This window comes from Acipenser ruthenus, chromosome 12, assembly GCF_902713425.1.
Source record: "Acipenser ruthenus chromosome 12, fAciRut3.2 maternal haplotype, whole genome shotgun sequence".
Classification (NCBI taxonomy): domain Eukaryota; kingdom Metazoa; phylum Chordata; class Actinopteri; order Acipenseriformes; family Acipenseridae; genus Acipenser; species Acipenser ruthenus.
The window spans coordinates 34,024,219-34,045,098 of NC_081200.1; the positions used below are offsets into that span (position 1 = coordinate 34,024,219).

The 20,880-nt window shown below is 37.6% G+C and overlaps 1 protein-coding gene across 1 annotated transcript in view; it reads left to right on the forward strand.

Annotated features, from left to right (window-relative positions):
• The window catches only part of LOC117416727 (translation initiation factor eIF-2B subunit gamma-like), a 37,567-nt gene extending 17,379 nt beyond the window's left edge, over positions 1 to 20,188 (forward strand). The window contains exons 6-12 of the mRNA XM_034028111.3: positions 8,687 to 8,776; positions 10,836 to 10,966; positions 11,167 to 11,357; positions 11,730 to 11,795; positions 12,202 to 12,350; positions 16,948 to 17,051; positions 19,960 to 20,188. Of these exons, the coding sequence (XP_033884002.2) occupies positions 8,687 to 8,776; positions 10,836 to 10,966; positions 11,167 to 11,357; positions 11,730 to 11,795; positions 12,202 to 12,350; positions 16,948 to 17,051; positions 19,960 to 20,012 (784 nt within the window). The 3' untranslated portion in view covers positions 20,013 to 20,188. The remainder of the gene's footprint in view (positions 1 to 8,686; positions 8,777 to 10,835; positions 10,967 to 11,166; positions 11,358 to 11,729; positions 11,796 to 12,201; positions 12,351 to 16,947; positions 17,052 to 19,959) is intronic.
• Positions 20,189 to 20,880: the final 692 nt, after the last annotated feature.

Sequence of the window (20,880 nt, forward strand, 5' to 3'; positions counted from 1 at the left end):
CCCCTGCGTCAAGTGCTGTCTTGTTACTGTGCAGACAGAGATCTGTCCGTAGCATGTTGGACACGGATTTGAATCAAAACTGGTACTGGCAGAGGACAGGCCTAGATCTGTTCAAGATTTATTTCCTAGGAGCTTAGTCACTGGTAGGCGGTTTGTGATCCTCCTGGTGATTCTGTTTGCCGTTTCCACATGTTTGCAATCGCGCGTCTTGGCTGCGGCCATGCTACACATGTCATTTTAGTTGACCATTTAATTGATTTTACAGCTTGAAAGCTCCTGCAGATTTCTCTCTTGTGGTATCTTGCAATACTCTAGAGTTGAATTTTTGGCAGCGTTTAAAAAGTTTTATTGTTTAATTCTTTCTAGTTGTTTTTTGTTTTTCATTTACATCTCCCTTCATGTAGAAATAAGAAATAATGCAGTAGTGGTCATGCTGCACTCAGTGTATCTCTTAGACTGTTTAGAGTGTTTAGAGTGTTTCAGCGTATCTCTTAGACTGAACATGTTTTCTAATAGATCACTTTAAAAGCACTTCTTCATAGATTCTTGGGTTAAACTTGTAAGGCTGTAAGTCAAGTAGGCAAACATTTTGGCTAGTGCCTTCATTACACTGATTTCACTTTTGTCCGTGATCTCAAATAGTTATATATGACATAATTAGGGCTTCTGATTTTCAGTTTTAACCGATAAAACAAACACACAAAAAATGAGATTGGTGCATGTTCAATAAACACAGAAAAAGCACTGGAAATGGTTACTCAATTCATGTTGACTTGACCCCCTTCCCTGTGAAAAAAATAAATAAAATACCTACAAAAAAAAACACTTTCCCACCTCCCTTTTGGGCAATGTCCCTCCTTCCAGACTTGTATCTCGCATTGATTCATTCTGAATATTTTAAACCCACCCCAACTACTGAGTGGCAGCAAATTCCTACATTTGTATTGGAGGATTGTAACACGCTTGCAAGATTTAAAATGAGATTACAAGAAACTTGTGAGATTTAAAGCTGTATTACAGTTCGATATGGAGTATTTACATGCTTGTGGAATTTAAAACGGAATTGCAAATTGTAGAGAAATGCAAAAAAATGCCTAAACACACCAAAAACCCCAGAAGAATATGACCATGACCATAAGGATTTAGTTGTGGAAGACAAAGAAGGAAGGAAGATACAACTGATGTGTGCAAGCACTATTGAGTTATTATACATATTGTGATGCAAAAAAATTAAAGTAACAGAAAACAATAATATCATATAGTATATAAAAAAATGAAAACCCTGAAAAAAAAGATTTACATATAACTCGACAATAGCTAAAAATAAGCACCGAAAAATAAAATTAATAAAATCCAAAAAACAGGAGCCCCAGACCCAGGAGTCTGTAACCCTGGTCCTGGAGAGCTACCGGGTCTTCTGGTTTTTGTTTAAAACCAAGCTCTGTTACTTAATTGCACCAATTAGTGGCTTAATTAATCAAGATTAACAGGTGTTCTAGATCTTTACCCATTGATGATGTAAAGACACCTAGAAAACCTGCAGGATTGGGGCTCTCCAGGACCAGGGTTGGAGACCCCTGCCCTAGACATAACACACTTGCACTATATTATCATATATAATTTAATTGTTATTCTGACAAACATTTAGCAATGTGTTGGAGGGGATATAAACTCAATGAGTGTGCAAGGTCTAATTGCGTTTGGTTATGGAATATTAGCACTCAAAAACTAGTGGTATTCAACATCTGAAAGAGCCAATAAGCCATACAACCGTATTGAATACGCTCCCCCCTCTCCAAAGTCTATAGTAACCATCCTTCCCGTCTCAAATATCTCCACTTTATTTAAACAACTTTGGATACAAAGGCCTTCGTTTTTCTGCAGTCCTGTAGATGTCTATTCTAAGTGTTTCACTGTGCTAATGTTGACACAGGCTCTTTCCATGACAGACCTGGAGTTGTCTTTGTCCCCATTGTGAGAGTAATAGAAAAGTGCATTATGTCTGTTAAACCCCTTTAAGATTGACCAAAAACAGTGTCCTGTCTGTGATTTAGGAAGTTGAGGGGGTGAGGGTGTGGAGGGGTTAGTAGGGTGGTTAGTCACCAAACAATTCAAGGACGGCCTCGAAAAAAAGAAATATGCAAAATGATGTCTTTTGATTCACTTTAGAGACACTGTAATGCTCTGTAAAGCAATCTTCTCATAACTACTGTATTCCTTTGAATTTAAGTTCCCCTTGAATTTAAGACGCAGCCCAAATTTACCACCCTCAATTTGAGGAAAAAATAAAACATCAAATAAATATGCATTTACAAAGATACAACTTCAATTACGCTGTTGTATCGTACGATAGTGATGTTGTAGATTAAGCACAGAGCTTGTTTATTGTGCTGTGCACTGTGTAATACTTAAGATGGCATCTCTGTCATGCTCATACACATACCACCACTCACGGCATCCCACATCTTGGCAAAAGAGAGCATGACACAACACTCCATGGCATCAGGCAACATGTAACTCAGCAACCACAACAGCATTGAACTGTGGTATTGCTTGGCCTGTCGAAAAATACAGGGGTCTGATCAGCATTTCTAATCTGTCCAAGCTGGTACTGTTTGTTAGAAATGCTGAAATTGTAAACATTTCTCTTGGAATCCTTAGGAAGCTTGGTTTGTCTTTTCTCAGCAGTCTGTCACGTTGCTGCTTGTGTATTCGGGCAGACGCCTTTGTTGTCTTTCCTTGGCAGTCAGTCATGTTGCTGTTTGTGTACTCGGATAGTCACATCTTTTGTTGGCGATTTTAATACACGCATCACTATACTGTACCCGAATTTAAGATGCAGGCTATTTTTGAGAAGCAAGAAATGGTTAAAAAATTCGAAGGCATACGGTAAATAACTTTGTGAAAATATTATAAAAGAGTAGCAATGATAAAGATAAACATGTAAATGTGTTTATTCTTTATTGTCCAATTTATTATATTCAGCACAGTACACATTAAAAAAAAACACCTGAGAATTTATAGTTTATGTTTGAAATTGAATGTACTTTATTGTGTAGCATCTGTGCTGTCTACTAAATCCTTTGTGCCAAACCCCAGTGTTTGAACATTATTTCAAGAGGGTTTGTTCTGCTGCTTGACTCTGCATTTTTTATTTATCACAAGCAAAAAAAAAATGCCAGCTGAAGAAACCAGCACATTTTGCCAACATGAAGTACATGGAACATAGTAACATAGAGTTAAATAAAGAGTTAAAAGGTGTTTCTTCTTTGTGTTTTCCATGTGAAGGACAGTCAATAAAAAGCACCTGTTGGTGCAGGTCTGGAGGAGGCAGCCCTTAAAAAAAATTACAGCCTTCCGTTGCAGGCCCCCCCCAATATAGCCTGTTTTATCAGTGGGAGTTCTGTTCAGCAGGGCACAGGTGGTGGGGAAATTCACATAAATCACTGTGTCATACATTGTTTGTCACAATATGCTCTTCTACCAGGCAGAAATGCACTCTTTAAAGATTCAGTGAACCTTTTTTCTCAACTGACCGTGGTTCACTTACTGTATATTACTAGGTAGAGCCATTTATCTCTTGTTTGTGCTAGTACATTTTTTTAGATTGGGAGTTCCCCAATACCATATTTTGGTTTATTGATTTAATAATAATAATAATAATAATAATAATAATAATAATAATAATACAGACGCTCCCCGGGTTACGCAAGACCCGACTTATGCAAATTCGACCTTACGCAAAGTTCCATAAGGCATAATTAAAATTTTCGAGTTGCGGAAAATATTGCCTAGCGTACGGAAATGCAAATTAGTGTGGTGTGCGGAGGAATACAGCAGTAGCGTCTCCTACAAGGGAAGGCTTTGCGCTCTCCCAGCCTCTCAGTCTCGTGTTCTTATTGTTTCCGATCGGATACTCGTGGCACCGTGTTATTTCAGTGTTACTGTATTTCTGTTATTTCACCCTGTTATTTCATTCAAATCATGACTGGAAAGCGACCAAGTGATAGCAAGAGTGCAGGACCAGTTCGTAAGCGAAAGAAGATTGATATACGTATCCGATATATATTGATATATACGTTTCCGACTTACGTAAAATTCGGGTTACACAAGGCTTTCCAGAACGGAACGATTGCGTAAGTCAGGGAGCGGCTGTATATCAATTATACAAAGTTAATATTTACTGCTTATTTATTTTCTTATAATAAATGATGTGGGATATGTAACTAACATTTATAGTTAAAACCCAATACCTACAGTATAAAGTAAACCGATACCAGCTTCAGATGGTGGTGGCTGGACCTAAAGCAGCCTGCCAAGATTTGTCTTTCTAGCTGGGAGCTGCTGAGAAAGCAGGTTAAATCTGTATTTGTATCCTCAAAGAAAATAATACAGTAAGTGTGGAAGAATTTAGAGCATATGGAAACATGCAAATGGTTCTACATAGAACATATCTAATGTGTGTTGCATATAAACATCATCCGCTATGTACAAAACAAAGTTAGTCATGTCCACTAAAACTGGAAAACATTTTGATTACGTACTGAAAGAGAAAAGTATAATGTTACAAACACTTTAAAAACTTACCACAAATATGGACCATCTCATTCAATGACCTGTGTACTGAACATAATACAACTGCCATTTCTTATTTATTTGCCATTTGAATCAACCCGTTCGTTCATTGCACAGAAGGTTTTGATAAAAAAAAAAGCAGAGCATGTTTTAGTTATAAAGTGATTCCAGTTATTTCATAGTACTTAGAGCACTCCTGAAATGCGCCTGTTGTAACTGTTTAAGACCTTGTTGTTCTGACGGGAGCATATGTTTCTAACCCTAATAAAACCAGGCCTGTCAAACAGGCCACCGGCATTTCTGCCCATCCGTGGGTCTGGATGTCTCCAGTAGATTTGTTTTCTAGATTAGATAAATCCTACAGGGCTCATATTTAAAGCTGAAGAGTACACATTTGTCAAGGTAATGAAGCTGACTGTCTTTGTTAGGTTTGTAACATTGCCTCCCTACCATATTCAGGGTAAAATAAAGGTTGTACAGTACAGTACCGTGCTGTAGAGCTCTGAACATCGGTGTGCTGGTGTTTGTGTTGTGGACCGTGCCCATCCCATGCTGATCGGAGACTTCATTTATTGATTCCCCTTGTGAAGCAAAGAACTTTCCACTGTACAGCCACACATAGTCGCAGTGATTGAACTAAAACTTAAGTTAAAACCCCTCGTCTAACTGCATTGCAGCCTAGCTCTGTTTGACCATGATTTTATTTGCTTGCTTATTTATTTATTTATTTAGTCAAATATAACCTCTGTTATGCTCTTCAGTTTCAATTTTATAAAGTAAGGATTGTGAAGCTACTGGAGGATTTATAACAGCTTTACTTTTCAGATTTTCAGAACATGATATACCTGTACTTAAACTTATTTTTCCCCCACCCAGCCCAAAAATGATGAAGAAAGACACTGAATTGAATATCGGGGGCTGGGGCTAGTGCAGAGTGTGCAGCAGCAGCATGGCATTGTGAAGGGGGTCAGAGGTTCCGGGCATTCTTCATGCCTGTTTGTGAGTGTGTGCGAGATGTACAGATACCACATGTTAGACATGTGGTACTCATCAATGGAGGATGTGACTGGGTGACGCAAAGCAGACAGGAATGCACAGTGAACACCCTCAACTGGGAATTTCTTTCACCATGGGTGGCTTAATGATGCACAGTCCTCTCTTCCATCCAAATACACCCAATAAAAACTGACAGGGACCCTGATGCTAAAAATTAGATGAGAACCACTGCTGTGTTTATCATTACATAATTTGGCTTGGCGGGGGTTACGTGCTGGGGCTGTGTATTAGTCTCTTTGTTGAGGTCGTTTATTACTTGGTTTTACTTTATTAGTATAAATATTATTTTCTTTATATATATATAAACTTGGTGCCAAGTTTGCTGTACAGGTATAAAATAACTGAAAAAGCGCAGCAGGCGTGCTTTGGCTGAAATTATTTGTCAACCATACTATTGCCTAAACATACTATTGCCTATTAAATCTGTTTGCCTTTATTTAGATGAAAACTTTTCAATTCCAATTTGCTGTATCCTTGAAAAAAGGATACACAACTTGAGTGATTTGTAGAGGACACTAATGAGAGAAATTGGATTTGGGTCCTGTTCTCTCGGGGGACATGTTGGGTTGGAAGCACCCCTGTTGGGCTAAAACTCCTTAAACTGATGGATTAAGAATAGATCCCAGCATCTCCTCCCAGCATGGTGTTTTAATAACCATCTGGTGAGTCACTGCTGGGAGCTGAAGTCCAGGTTTAAGAAAACGAGCTGCTCACCAACAGCAGCTGAAGCTCCAGGCCTCAGTTTGTGCTGCCTTCTCTGGTGGTCTCAGGAGGCAACGCCTGATCTCTTAATGGTGGAACAGAGTAAACACATTGAGAAGCTCTCAATGTGTGCACAATCTTCTGTCTGTCTCGCAAATATATTCAATTGTTCTGTATTTCATCAGCAAAGAGAACTTTTGTCTTTATTCCAAGACTGCTCTGGCAGAATACAGCAATATTCAGCAACAAAATGGTGGGTTATTTGAAAAGCAATATTTAGCTATTAAGTCACTGTAGCTAAATTGACCTTGAACTTATGGATACAGTTCTAATGCCTTTATCACATTTTTCTACTTGATTTTCTTATGTTTTAACTCAGAGTTTGTGCTTTATTTAAACATCCCATCTTCGCTCTTTTGAATTACAGGATTGCATTATATTTTATAATATTTACACTCTGATCTACTAGTATACCTGCTATATAATTTACTTGTATTTGGTTTTATTATATCCTGATGTAACTATCACTGACACTGTTATCTGCTCCGTTATTGAATCATATTTTGTCATACTTGTACTTGCTAGAACCAAAGTCATTGTATTTTTATCTTGCTCCTAATTGTATTATTACTTGTACTGTGATTCTTGAAATGTATTTTTGTTTACGACTGTAAGTCGCCCTGGATAATGGCGTCTGCTAAGAAATAAATAATAATAATAATAATAATAATTAATCGCTACATTTTTTAAAAAGCAGACATTGTGGTGGTGGTGTTGTTCACTGACCAAATGAAAGCCAGTTGATATGAGTGAACTTACTGCTGTTTGACAGTTTCCTTTTTCTTCATTGCTGTTGAACACAACTTTTGCAATATCTCTGAGTGGTCTTAATGACCAGCGATTTAGGATTTTTCTATCCACGTTCTAAAGGAAGTTACCCCAGCAGAACCTCTTGAGATCTGGCGCCTTGTTCTGAAGAGAGGCCTGAGAGATCAGACACCATGGCACACTGCAGATGCACATTGGACATGAAAAATCACAAATAAAGCAACTGCTCCTCCAGGCAATACAAAGTGGTTAACATGAACACTTAGGATCAGTGGAGGAGTCCAACATAAAAAATACTTATGTTGAAAGTCCTTGAGGTTAGTGGAGCCCACATCAAAAAAACTGAATTAGATCTTTTAAACCTTTGCTGAAATGTCATTTTAAACTGTGTTTAATGATTGCAGTTGATTTTTAATTACACTGAAGTCCCAGCTCTTGTGTCTTTTTAGTTATTTAAATCCTGAGGAGTTAAAAAAGGCTGACACATTCAAACATCCATTTAAAATGAACAACCTATAAAAAATATATATATACTTCAAATATATTTTAAAACCTTTACGTAAAAAAAGAATGTGTCAATATATTGTCCTAAACATGTATAGTCAAACAGAAGTCTTAAAAAAGAAATGCTGGAAATACTTTTGGCCCCCTGACATTGTCATAACTCATTATGAGACCACAGTGCATTAGTAGATTGAATTTGTCCTCAAAGAGAAACTAGATATTGAGGGGGATTACCATTGATGTCTTTGTACACAAAGTTCTGAAGATGATAAAGCTTTCAATCACTTCAATTAAAAGTCACCCCTCAATGACAACACTAGGAATTCACAGGTGCCACTCAGTGTTTGCTTATTTGGAGTGCAGCACCTGCTTTGGAGAACAGAAAGTAAATTACACAAACATAAAGTTCATTAAAAAACAAAATCTTCAGTGTTGAACAGATCACATACACCACAGTTTATAAAAGGAAACGCAACACCCCAACTGGGCCGTGACTCTCAGACAGGCTGTGGTCAGATGTCAGTTAGTTCAAAGATCAGAGTGCAGATTAATCATTGCAGGTGTAGGTGTCGACCCCTTTTGGGTCCATCTGGGCTAAGTTGGGTTAATTATGCTGAACCCCACCCCAGCAGCTGTGAGGGGTCTTCAGAGGGAGCGTCTCCGAACATTATTAAGGCGCCTTGCAGTGATGTTTGGCTAGTTGTGTGAGCAGGAGCTTTGTGAGCGTTGCTATGGCAGCTGTTGGGGGGGAAAGTGGGCCTTGCACGGTTAGTAGTGAACAATGGACTGATACAACAACATCACAATTACTTTATTTGGTGCTTTTCTAACAAAGTCACCATAAAGTACAGGATAAATAATGAAATGCTAGAAATACATTTAAATTAAAACATAGGATAAATAGAAAAAATAAGGATAAAACACCAAACCTGTTTAATATTACTAACTTCTGTTGGCCAAAAACCTGACAATATTGTGTCCTAGCTTTGGTCATTAACTATTTTGTTGTTCTTATTTTCAGACATCCTAGAATGCATATCAAAACTGGCCTTGTTGACGCCCATCTCTACTGCCTGAAGAAATCTGTGGTTGACTTTTTAGCAGACAACAAGTGAGTCCAAGTAGAAATATTCTACTGTACCATTGACTAGTTTCCTGGCGTTCCTGAAGACTAACCCATCATAACGCCCTTGATCTAATATCAGAACAATATTTTCCTGGCCAGAACCTGTGCACACTGAGTGTAAACAGGTAGCCACTCTTGAACGGGTTACATGGAGGCCTCTGCCAGGTTAACATTGAAGGCTGTCACAGCCTAACCTTTCTGTTTCTGTTTTCTAAGTAAAGCTGAAGTTTTTGTTTATATTTATATTTGATATTATGCCATTCCTACTAAAATAGGGAGGAGCCAAAGCACTCTGTTTACTCTCAAATGGCATCTTTAAAAAAATTCACTATAGAAAAATCTAAATTGACTAGGAATGACTTAACAACACCTTAGAAACAGCAAGAGGAAGCCCCAGACTGCTGAGAGTGCCTTTGCTTATCTTTACATTTAGATTTGCTGTATGCAGGATACCGGAGCAGTGTTGGTAAAAGACCCCAGTTACTCATTGGCAATGACAAAAGCAATTTTTGTTGTTGTTGTACCTCAGGCCTATTAACATATGCCTGTCCCTGCATTCTTTAAATGACATTGGAGTTCTGTGGACTTGCTCTGAATGTGAAACGGGCTAGTAATTGCTTCCACCATTCCCTCTACCTCCCACCCCTTTCTCCTGTCCCTTTGTGCTTGTTAAACTCGCGTTGTGGGAAATCCCAAACAGCCTCTTTAAGTGCCGTTGAAAATAAGCGCAGGTGGCATTAACTTGGGAGCGCATTAGCGCCATTCATAGCCCCTTTTTTTCCTTTTTCCAAGTAGGAATTTTCACTTGGTGTACATAAATACTTTCTGGAGCCGTTTGTTCCCTTCGCTTCCCAGTGCTTTGACATGTTCATTCAGAGGCCTCCTGATATAAATATCATTTTCTTTAATCCTCTCCCCCACTCGTGGGTCTAAAGCTTTTTTTTTTTTAATATATAAAGTGCGTTGACTTTTTTTGGTCAAGATTTTCTCTCTCTCTCTCTCTCTCTCTCTCTCTCTCTCGCTCTCTCTCTCTCTCTCAGCTGCTCCACTGTGGAGCATTTAAGAACAAAATGGACAGAGTAGCTGTTGTTTCTTTCTTGGTATTCACATGGAAATTCTAATCTCCCTGAAAAGAAGCTAAGAAGAAGAAGAGAGAGGGGAGAGAAAATAAAATCAGAGGGCTTTAACAAGACCCTGCAGGCTTACATGGAATTTTAAAAACATTATTTGCCCTGATCCTTTTTAACTTGATAGGGAACCATGAACTTGTATATACAGCGGATCAAAATTAACTTTTTTTTTTTTTTTTTAATCCTTACTCTTGTGATCGTTGTACAGGCTTGTAAAATTCTACATGGATATTAGCCATATCTGCAACAAGTGATTATCCTTCACATACACACACTCCCCCCTTTTGGACCCCAACTACTCCCAGTCACTTTTGTTTCAGTCCAAACTCCTGAGTGTAACAATATGTTTAATGAAAACAAAAACAAAACTGTGATTTGACCCAATTTGACAGTTACACATATTGCACTAATCAGGCTAAATTGGAAGAAATGATGATACATGACCTGCACAGAAAAGGGGTTTCCCCCCCAGGGTTCCAAGACATTGTTTCTCTGAGATAATATCAGTTCGGAATTGAGCCTTTTGTATGCCACCCTCCACCCCCTTTTTTTTCTTTTAGACATCTTAATTAAGTGTCAACTAACAGGGACAGGACACGCACAGAGATTTCTTTATTAGATTTTTAATATTGATTCATCTTTAGCTTTTCACTAAGTTGTAATATTTTATTTATTTTGTATGGGGGATGGGGGGGGGGGCAACAAAATGCTACATCTTTTGGAAGTTATTTCTCAGCTGCTCGAGTTTAAGTCAAAGGAGAATGTACATTACTAAGATTTAGTTTTTTGCAACACTGTTTGCTTGTGGCAAGTAACCAGATTTAGGTTATTGCTTGTCTAAAATGGTTTTAGGTTAAGAAATAGATTGAGAAAGCAGTTTAAAAAACTAGAATAGAAATGTTCTTTCCTCACAGATCCATCACCTCCATCCGAGGGGAACTGATTCCATATTTGGTTCGGAAGCAGTTCTCTGCGTCCACAAATTCCCAGAAGACAAAAGATGACTCAGAAAAGAACCAGAAAAAAACAGATCTGAAAACTCCAGGTTAGAGCTTCTGAAACACGAAAAAGTGCTTTGGACTTGCCTTTTTTTAAGGTCCTAGTTTGAAAATATATATATATATATATATATATAATTTTAAGTGACATATCCATATAATTTTAAGTTCGACTTCAGATAAATCAGTCACTTAGAAACTTTATAATCACCCTGTATTTCACATTGTGTTTTTCTGCTTTGAGTAGATATCCACATTTCCTCCAAAGACGAGGACCTGCTCGATCTTGCCCGGGAGAAGTCCTGCTGGAACGACCACCGGGGAGACATGAGTGACGCGTACCACGGTGGCAAGCTACGCTGCTACGTGCACATCATGGAAGACAGCATGTGTTACCGTGTCAATACCCTTGCTGCCTACATTGAGGCCAACCGCCTGGTGAGTGAGCAGACAGCACAGGTAATATAGGGGCATGTTGCACAAAAGGAAGTTCATGTATGTATGGATTTGTTTATTTTTTAAAATAGTGTTGAAACTTCTTTTTACTAATTATTCAAAAAAAAAAAACTTTTTTTTTTTTTTGCCGTTTACTAATACTCCAAACGGTAAAGGCAGGAGTTCTGGTTAACCTGGTGAGGACTATATTTAGTGAGTTTTTTATTTGTATTTTTTTTATCACATTTTGTAAGAACGTATATGGTATTGAATCCGCTCTCCATATAGATCATCACAGAAGGAAGAGCCCAGTGTGGTGGCAGCAAAACCCTCATTTCTAATTACTACATTAATTTTCTTTTCTCATTCCACTAGGCTCCCAAGGTCTTCTCTGAGGAGTTTCCAATCCACCCCACGGCGGAAATCTCTGAACAAAGTATGGTGAGTCAAGGTCTCTGTTTGCAGGAGCAAAAACCTCTGAAGATGCAAGTGTGGTGTCTTTTTTCTTGACAGTTTTCTTCTACTTGATTTCAGAAAGTGATATTTCACAGAGCTGTTCCTTGGTAAAAACATCACTTGCAAGTTTGTAAATACGTCACACATTATTACCAGCATCTTGAGATCTACTTTTGTGATGAAAGTTGTTATGGGCATGTCCTTAAGGGTTTCCATTCCCATCCGTTTTATATCTGGGATATAACAGTTCTCAACTACACTCAACTACAGCTGAAGGTATCTCCAGGACTAAGATGGATGATTGATAATGATTTAAAAATGTAACAGTTTGGCAAAACCAGACAGAACCTTAACAAATCCGTTGGGTGTTTTTTTGTTTGCTTCTCTGCAGGTTGGTGCTGATAGTATCATCGGTGCTGCCTGTCATGTGTCTGAGAAATCTTCCATCAAGCGTTCGACCATCGGAGCCTCCTCCTGTATCAAGGAGAAGGTTAAGATCACTAATTCCATCATAATGAATGGGGTTACCATCGAGGAAGGGTGAGTCAGCTGCAGGATGCGACTTCTCCTCTTTATTTAAAATTCTACCACACCACATTTCCTACAAATTAATGACAGAGCATGTTAAGTGGGTTTAATGAACCAGTGTTCACAATAAGAAGATTCCTGATGAGGAAGGATGCACTCGCCAAGAGTCAGAGGTGAAGTGATTAAACTATGCACCTTTCCATAACAGAGTATTATGCTGTGAACAAAACAATCTCACCCATTTTGGGCATGATTTAGTGAAAGATCCATACCAAGGAAATAAATGGGATAACTGTGGCTCCAGACTATTAGTAGCAAGTCTGCGATACCTGAATTCAGATGCCAGGCTTAAAGATAGAGGATGTGACCTCCTGGTGTGGGACCCAGCCTTCTGTTACACCCAGGTACTGAAAAGCAACCTTGACAAAAGTGGCTACCACTGCTTTTAGAATGGTAGTTTTCACTCATTTTGGAGTAAGCCATTTTCATTTGCCTGCATTAAAAAACCACCGCGCCGATGGACAGACATGGCTGAGTAGATGGGGAGGCAGCAGACAGCTGAAAGCTGTTATCAGGGAGGCAATTTAGAGAGCTGTGGACATGCTGAAAGATCTTGATTGCCCAGGTGACAGACAAACAGAGACAGGGAGCCGATTCCAAAAACAAAAAAGCACGGCCAAGCTTCCTCACATCTCAAACTGGGACGAGGCTACACATTTAAAAACATATCTATATATATATATATATATATATATATATATATATATATATATATATATATATATATATATATATTTGGGATGCACTGAATCCAGGATTCAGTTTCGGATTCTGGCCAAATACCTACTTTTTGAGCAGGGTTCGGATTCGGCTGAATATTTAGGATTCGGTGAACTGAATCCGACTCCTATATCCACCCAGATGCACAGCCATTTAAATACATCCCTCCAATGCGTGCAGTTCTTCTTTAAATAAAAGACACGAATCCGGTATTGAACGTAACTGTTGTTTAATAACAAGAACACGTTTGATGAACTCTGTCGCAGCTGCTGAATGCAGACATACCCCTGTGGCTCCAGAATCTCGGGACACTTTAAGACAAGTCAGGTTTTTCAACTCCCCTCTCTAAACTGCAATGTATTCGACATGTAAAGTGAGTGTGAACTGCTTGAGCAGTTTAGTAAATGTATTTAATTGTTTCATTGTGGTGGCGATTCTATCCGGAGAGCCTCGTAACAACGATTAATCATATCACTTGATTTTTTTTTTTTTATACAGTAAACAATATCTATTAAAATAGTGCAACACCATTATTATAGATAACATTGCACTCACCTGCACTCTTTCATTTAACCTTGTAGCAGCAGGTAAAGTTTATATTTGTTTAATATTTCTTGCTTCACACAGTCCCATCCAGTCAGAGACTCAGAAAGCCAATCAGCTGCTGTATAGGTGTGATTGATGGAAACAATCCTTGCAGGCAGCTGTGTGCTTTTGGTAACAATTAAGTAAAACAATTCAATTAATTTAGCGACAGTTCTCACAATTCACACTCACTTTACTGAATACATTGCAGTCTAGAGAGGTGAGTTACAAAACCTGACCTGCCTTAAAGTGTCTTCTAGAAAATAGTGGGTTATGGCAAAGATGCAACTCTCCTTTCTTGTAAAGGTAAAGTAAATGGTTCTGTATTTTGACGTTTCTGTTATGGGGGAGGGGTCTAGCTGTAAATTGTGTACGTTTCAAGATTGTGCATGTCCCTTGTTAGTAGCTGCCAGTCTGTTTTTCATTCGACAGTTTCCTTCAGTTTTCTTTACAGTTTTTGTAGATTCGGTATTCGGTTTGGTATTCAGCCAAATCTTTTGAGATGGATTCGATATTCGGCCAAATCCCCAAAACTTGGATTCGGTGCATCCCTAATATATGTGTGTGTGTGTGTGTGTGTAATATATATATATATATATATATATATATATATATATATATATATACACATATATAAGGCTGTGGCCCAGGGTTTATAAAGACTAAGAAAAAGGGCGACCTGTTGACTAAAGAAATATTAGTGTTAAGGATCAGCAGGCAGTGTTGTCTAAAGGATAGGCTTAGAATGGTGAGCCAAGAGAATCTGGTTTCACAAAACCAGCGTCTGCCTCTAACGTAATGTGCGACCCCTGAACCTTCCCTCGATGGGTGAGGAACACAATACCTAAATTAGGTCGTTGCAGCATCTAATATCATATCCTCATTTAATTCATAACCACAACTCTAATTATGACTTGTGACCACGCCAGAATCAACCTACACTGACGGCCCTACAATACTACCCATAACGTTGCCTTTTAGTGCCGCACTTGGCAGATGTGAAACTGCATGCAGCTGGGAGCTCTAGGGGTGGGGACTGCTTTTGTTGTTAAGAATGTGTTTGATCTGTGCAGTCAACCCGAACAGAAGCCTGCACCAATAGATGGGTCGATTGACAAATAGAGACAGATACATTTGAAAAATAGATTGCTTGCTCCCACTAAGCATGTTTTAAACAATTATGAAAAAAACAATCACTATGCTATCTAAGGTGCCTGAAGGAAATAGATGCAAAAATACAACAGCAAATTGTAAAAAGAAAAAAAAATTGAATTTGTCTGTTTTTCAATGCTTAGCAATGCTGTAAAGTGCTGCATCTGCATCAGATCTTCAAAAGGAACTAGGTTAGGTCTATTCCATGCTTAAAATATTAACAGGGAAATGGGTTAGCAGTCAGCATTTTGTCTACAAACTTTTAAAAAACAGCATCGAAAAAAGAGTGAGCCTGGTTACACATGGTGGTGTATGTGTGTGTGCGTGTGCGTGCGTGCGTGTGTGCGTGCGTGCGTGTGTGCCTGACTGTGAGTGTAAGTGCATTAACAAAAAAAAAGAAAAAGCTCTTCTTTTACAAAATAAAAAATGCATGTGGGATTAACAAATCCTTAACATGCAGGAGGGAGGGGGCCATGGTGTGGAGGAGCACAGTGTCAGTAATTAGTGGTATTTCACTGCAGCTTCTTAGGTGGTCTTTCTGTTTGAGGCTTGAATCCTTGTAATCTCCCATAGCTACCCCCCCCCCCCCCCCGTAGTACCTGAATAGATTGCCCTTGTGCCTTTGCCAACATAAACCTGCTTCTGTTAACTACAGGACTTAGCATGCAGAAACTTCTAGGAGCTCCCACACAAGCTCCTACAGTGTTTCTACTAGCTAGGGTGTGGTGATGATAGAAACAGAGTGCTACAGCATTGCAGTTAACCACTAGGATTGCCTCTACCAGTTTTCTTGGCTAACCCTGTAATTTGAAATGGTTTCCTATGAATTGCAGCATGTATGTAAAACTGTCTGTTAGAAAGGTCCAGTTATGTTTGTATTGATTGTTCTGTTAGCAACCTTCATACCATTTGTATGTTTTATAGCCCCTTCATTTTATTTTATTTTTTTACTGATACAGAAAATAAATAGTGTTTTACATTCGTTTTTAATTTTGTGTTGTTTTTTGTGTCATTTAAAAATCATTAAACCATTAAAATGACTGCTTTTGATAGAAATGCAGGCAAGTTGTAAATTGAAAATGGGACTTGAAATTGCCTTTTCAAATTTTGGCTGGTATTTAATTGTGGTGTTGACCAATTTATTTATTGTATGATTTCAAGTGGAATTTATATATATATATATATAGATATAGATATAGATATAGATATATATATATATGCTAATTATTTCTTTACAAAAACAAGGTCATGCAAAAAAAAAGATCAGGCTTTAACTGTGCAATTAATGGAACTTGAAAGAAACTCTTAAGTTCATAGTAAACATGTTCATGCATCAAAAAGTTGGCTCAAGTATTGGTGTAAACATTAAGCTCTGCAAATAGTTTTATGGAGCCAAGGAGATCTCAGGAAAATATTATTCTTTAAGTACTGTAAACAGACATTGGAATAGCGAAATGTGGTAAGAGCTTGTATAGTGACTGAGCAGAAATGTACATATAGAGATTCTACCAGGGGGTCACAGCATACAGAAACTTGAACCTCATTAGAGAATCTAGGTTTTGACTGGGTATGTAAATATGAGTTTATATACAGTTGATCCTGTGTTTTGTAGAACTAATGTGCAAGCAAGAAGAGAGGCTTGCCCAATAATATGTATGTACATTTGTATAAACTGTTTGCATCATATTAAAAGATATATATATATATATATATATATATATATATATATATATATATATATATATATATATATATATATATATATATAAATATAATTTATTTAATTTTTCACAGTATTGCTTTCCAACCTTTATAGTTATGTTAACGATCTTCCAAACCACTTTATGAAATACAGAAGTTACCATTATCATGCAAACACATATCAAATTGATAACATATAACAAATTTAGATTAGGAAAACAATGCAATGCAGGTAGTGAATCTCATAAGTAGTTAAATATACAATAAAAAAATCTAAGTTTTCTAAGTTAAAATCTGGTTTTACTTGTTTCTTAAACTCGGTGGCATTGAATTGAGATATGGACAATGTGAGCAAAGCGCAAGTTCACCTTGTCTCTTGTGGCTTCCACAGGTGCAATATTCAGGGCAGTGTGATCTGTAACCAGGCTGTCATTAACAGAGGGGCTGACATCAAGTACTGCCTGGTGGGTAGTGGACAGTGCATTGAAGCTGAAGGTGAGTACTTACTGACTTAGGTTGTGATCCAAAACTTTCCTGGGATACGGTGGAAAATATAGTCATACTAAAAATAGATCATTCAGGACTTTATAGTTTGTAGTAAAGATCCTCAAAGGTAGGAAAGAATTTAAAAAACAAAAAGCCTGACCCTGGTGGTAGTTCTTGTTTTCAATCACTTACCCTTATTTATTAATGATTAGCTAAAACATTGTACTGATTTTACAGCACACACTAAGAGCTGTTTCAGTGAACTCATATTGATAGTCATGGTTCTAATACGAAGGTTCTGGTGAAGTGTAAATTCATTTTACATACAAGAAGACAGGAGAATATGTTCCATACACAATCACGCTGCATTAGCCAATGGTATAGAAACAGCAAATGTTCTACACAAGTTTAGACATGTATTTTTTTTTTTTGTATAAGATTTCTGATAATATATCGTTCTTTGCAAGATCTTAAAACAGCTTATTAAGAATAAAGCCCTTGTCTATAATTGAGTCAATGTAAACCTTTTTTTTTCGTTCTGCCTGGGGAGTTGTACAGGGTGGTGTTGTTTGTGTGTGTGTGTGTACAGGGTGGTTGTTGAATTCATGGTGGTCCTGGCCTGGGCTCTAACCTTTCGATCACTAACACTGTCAGAGGCTCCACTAATCTGTCCAGGGGCAGCTCTGCTTAATTGACTAAACAACAGGGAGTTGCTTTACAATGGGCCCACTTATAAACTGCAACATCCCCTTTCTGCTGAGTGTCGCAGGATGCCCTGGTGAAGCTGGATCTTATCAGCTGCACAAAGCCTTGGAGGCAGCGGTAAACTGAAAAGATGTCAGGAACCTCAATTTACAAACCTGTCTTGCTTAGGTCCAAAACTGACTGCGCTGGACCTGATATTTTTCAGGTTGCTCAAAAAATTCTGATAATCAGGTAGAATAATCAAGGTTGAATTGATGATCCTTGAAATATGTATGATACACTTTATAAGATTATGTTTTTTTAAAAAAAGTTCTAATGATGTAGGGTTTTGAATGATCATGTGGCAGCCGGATGTATTTCCCTCCACAAATGGTATTAGTTTTCATGTTGGTTACTTTGATAGACGTTACACAAAGCGCATTGTGAAAGCTGGATGCAGTTAACCATTCTCTTATGACTTAAATAAAAAACAAGAAAAAAATTGGAAATCCTTTATCTTTGAAGTTTGAAGTTCTGCTAATTTAGAAAATGTCATTCGTTCTGACAAAAAAATAATAATTTACTGTGCAGCATTAACAAAAGCCTGTTTTTATAAGTCTGCATGCATAATCTGTTCGGCTTTATTATATGTATTTATTTATTTATTTTTATCTAAATACATGTAGACAGATAAGCGTGTCAACTTACATAGACCTGCATACACTGTAACCATCCTGTAAAGGATAGCTGGGTAGATAAACAGTGAGCTAACATTGGTAAACACATTAAATATCTATGTTAAAAAATGAGAGCAAGATCAGAGCGTTTATAAAAAAATAAAATAAAAGACCACCCTGTGAGGGAAGAAAACCAGACTTTAAAGACAGGTGGCCTTAATCTGCAGGTGCCGCTACATTAAGTCAAGTGTACTCCATTGAAAAGCACTCTGTAGGAGCTGGGTCTGTGAAGAGATGGTCTGTTCTTCTGTGTTTTATGCTGAGATGAAAAACAAGCATTGTTTAGATTCTGTTGCACTAAAATGTGTCTATAAGGACCATTGGTAATATATATATATATATATATATATATATATATATATATATATATATATATATATATATATATATTTTTTTTTTTTTTTTTTCTTAGTATTGATGGCCAGTGTTCATGTATTTACCTACATCCACTTACAGTAAAGCTTCTCTAACCCCGGTGCTTCTTAACACCAGCAGAACCCCATCGCCACTGCTTTTCAGAGGTCATGGATGTACTGGTTTAATAGTCCAGTATGGGACACCACCTTCTGAAAAGACACCACCATCCCTATCAGTATCCCTAAACCAGTTTAACTTCTCCTTACCTCCAACCATTTTCACATAGTGTCCAAAACCATGGAATGGTATTGGAAGCATTCCGTTTCCAAAAGGATTGTGCATGTCACTCAACCTCCTTATGCGTCGGTCCCATCCAAGCTGTTAAACTGGTGGTCTCAAAGATTATAACTATTTGTAACATTTGTTACTCATTTGAAAATGTTGAACAATGCCTTGTATGTTTCATGCATTTTTGCACAATTTAATTTATCATGGCTCATTTTCGTAATATGATATTCTTACAAGTCTCTTGAGCCTCACTTAATTGGTCTTAATGAACAACACTGAGTACATGGATTTGAAGTGCTTAACCTGCTTACCCTTCATACCTGAAAACCTTATTCCCTCTGAGTTACCTTTGGGGCCCAATACAGAAATCTATCAAATCTGTAACACATTTATTTAGTCACTAATTACAGTTTTTGTAAGTGCAGTAATGCTGTCTAATGTTTTGGGGCTGGTGAATGCTGTTCGAATAGACAACAGTATTTTGTTAATTTTATTTGTTTACATGAATCTGGAGACTATAATTGTAACTCTGTAATATGATCATTTCATCATACTGTACAATACTGAAGAAGAAATATGGTCTTTGGATGTATTCGCGATTTTAAAAAGTGTTGTGTTTTTGTTTTTTCTTCTAATTTCCTGTTAGTTTTACTCGGTTTCAGTCCAGAGAATGTTTGCGTCCTGGTTGGCAATAGTGAGCAGACTCACTCTCATGTTTCCTACTGCAACTTCCAAATATCAGTCCAAATGTCAGAGAACCTAGAAATTAAAATAGAATTTTGAGCATAATAAACCTAGTAAGACTTTAAGACTTTTACAGTATTTCACTCATTATTATTTTTATATTCCAGCTGAAAGGAACAATGAAGTGATAGTGGGCATTGACCAACTGATGGAGATCTAGAGATGCTGAAACTACCGTTGTTCAGATCCAGCACTGGACACTTAACTCAACATGGACATACAGACCAAGCAAAAACACAGCATCCCAACCTCTGTTCTGTTGTGAACCACACAAACAGCTATGTCTTTTTTATATTGTGGAACTTCCCAATAAAAGAGGAATGTTTATTTATCTGAGGAATGGGTTTTTTTGGTTCTTTTTTGTACTTTGGCCAGTATCATGGATTTGCAGACTTTATTTGCCTTATATTTGTAAATTCTGGTCTCATACACAGATGTTATAATTGAGGTACAGTAGAAATAGAGACATTTGTCAGGCTGCCTGTTGTTAGCCTACACCGATGCAGCCTGTCAACCTTACAGAGTCTGTTGCCGTGTGAAACGCAGGGCTACAATGGGGTTAATTTTATTTATTCTTCAAGTACACAAAACACAGGGACCACCCAGCATGTGCCTGACAAGAAACAACATTCCCTCCCACTTTCACATAATGCAAGAGAAGTTGCTTAAAAAATATTTTGTTTATGGCATTGCTGCTCTGTTGCAACCCCAAAATTACAGGTCTGAAGATCTTAAGTCACGAAAGGGCTTATGGTTTTGTGATTTGAAGAACCAGCATGAAGACAACTTGGCCACATATTTATTTAATTTAGAATGCCTAAGTAGGTTATTAAGTGAATGGCTTTCCTGGGGAGGCATTTGTTTGAGGATTTTAGTTATTCTTGTCATTGTCTAAATCTTGAACTAATTACATGGTTGTTTTTTACATGCCACTGTTTATTAACAGTACAGTGACTACCAATATAGTATTACTTTAAATTTCTACTTATCTACTCACATGTGGATTGTTATGCAAAGTAAAATTATTG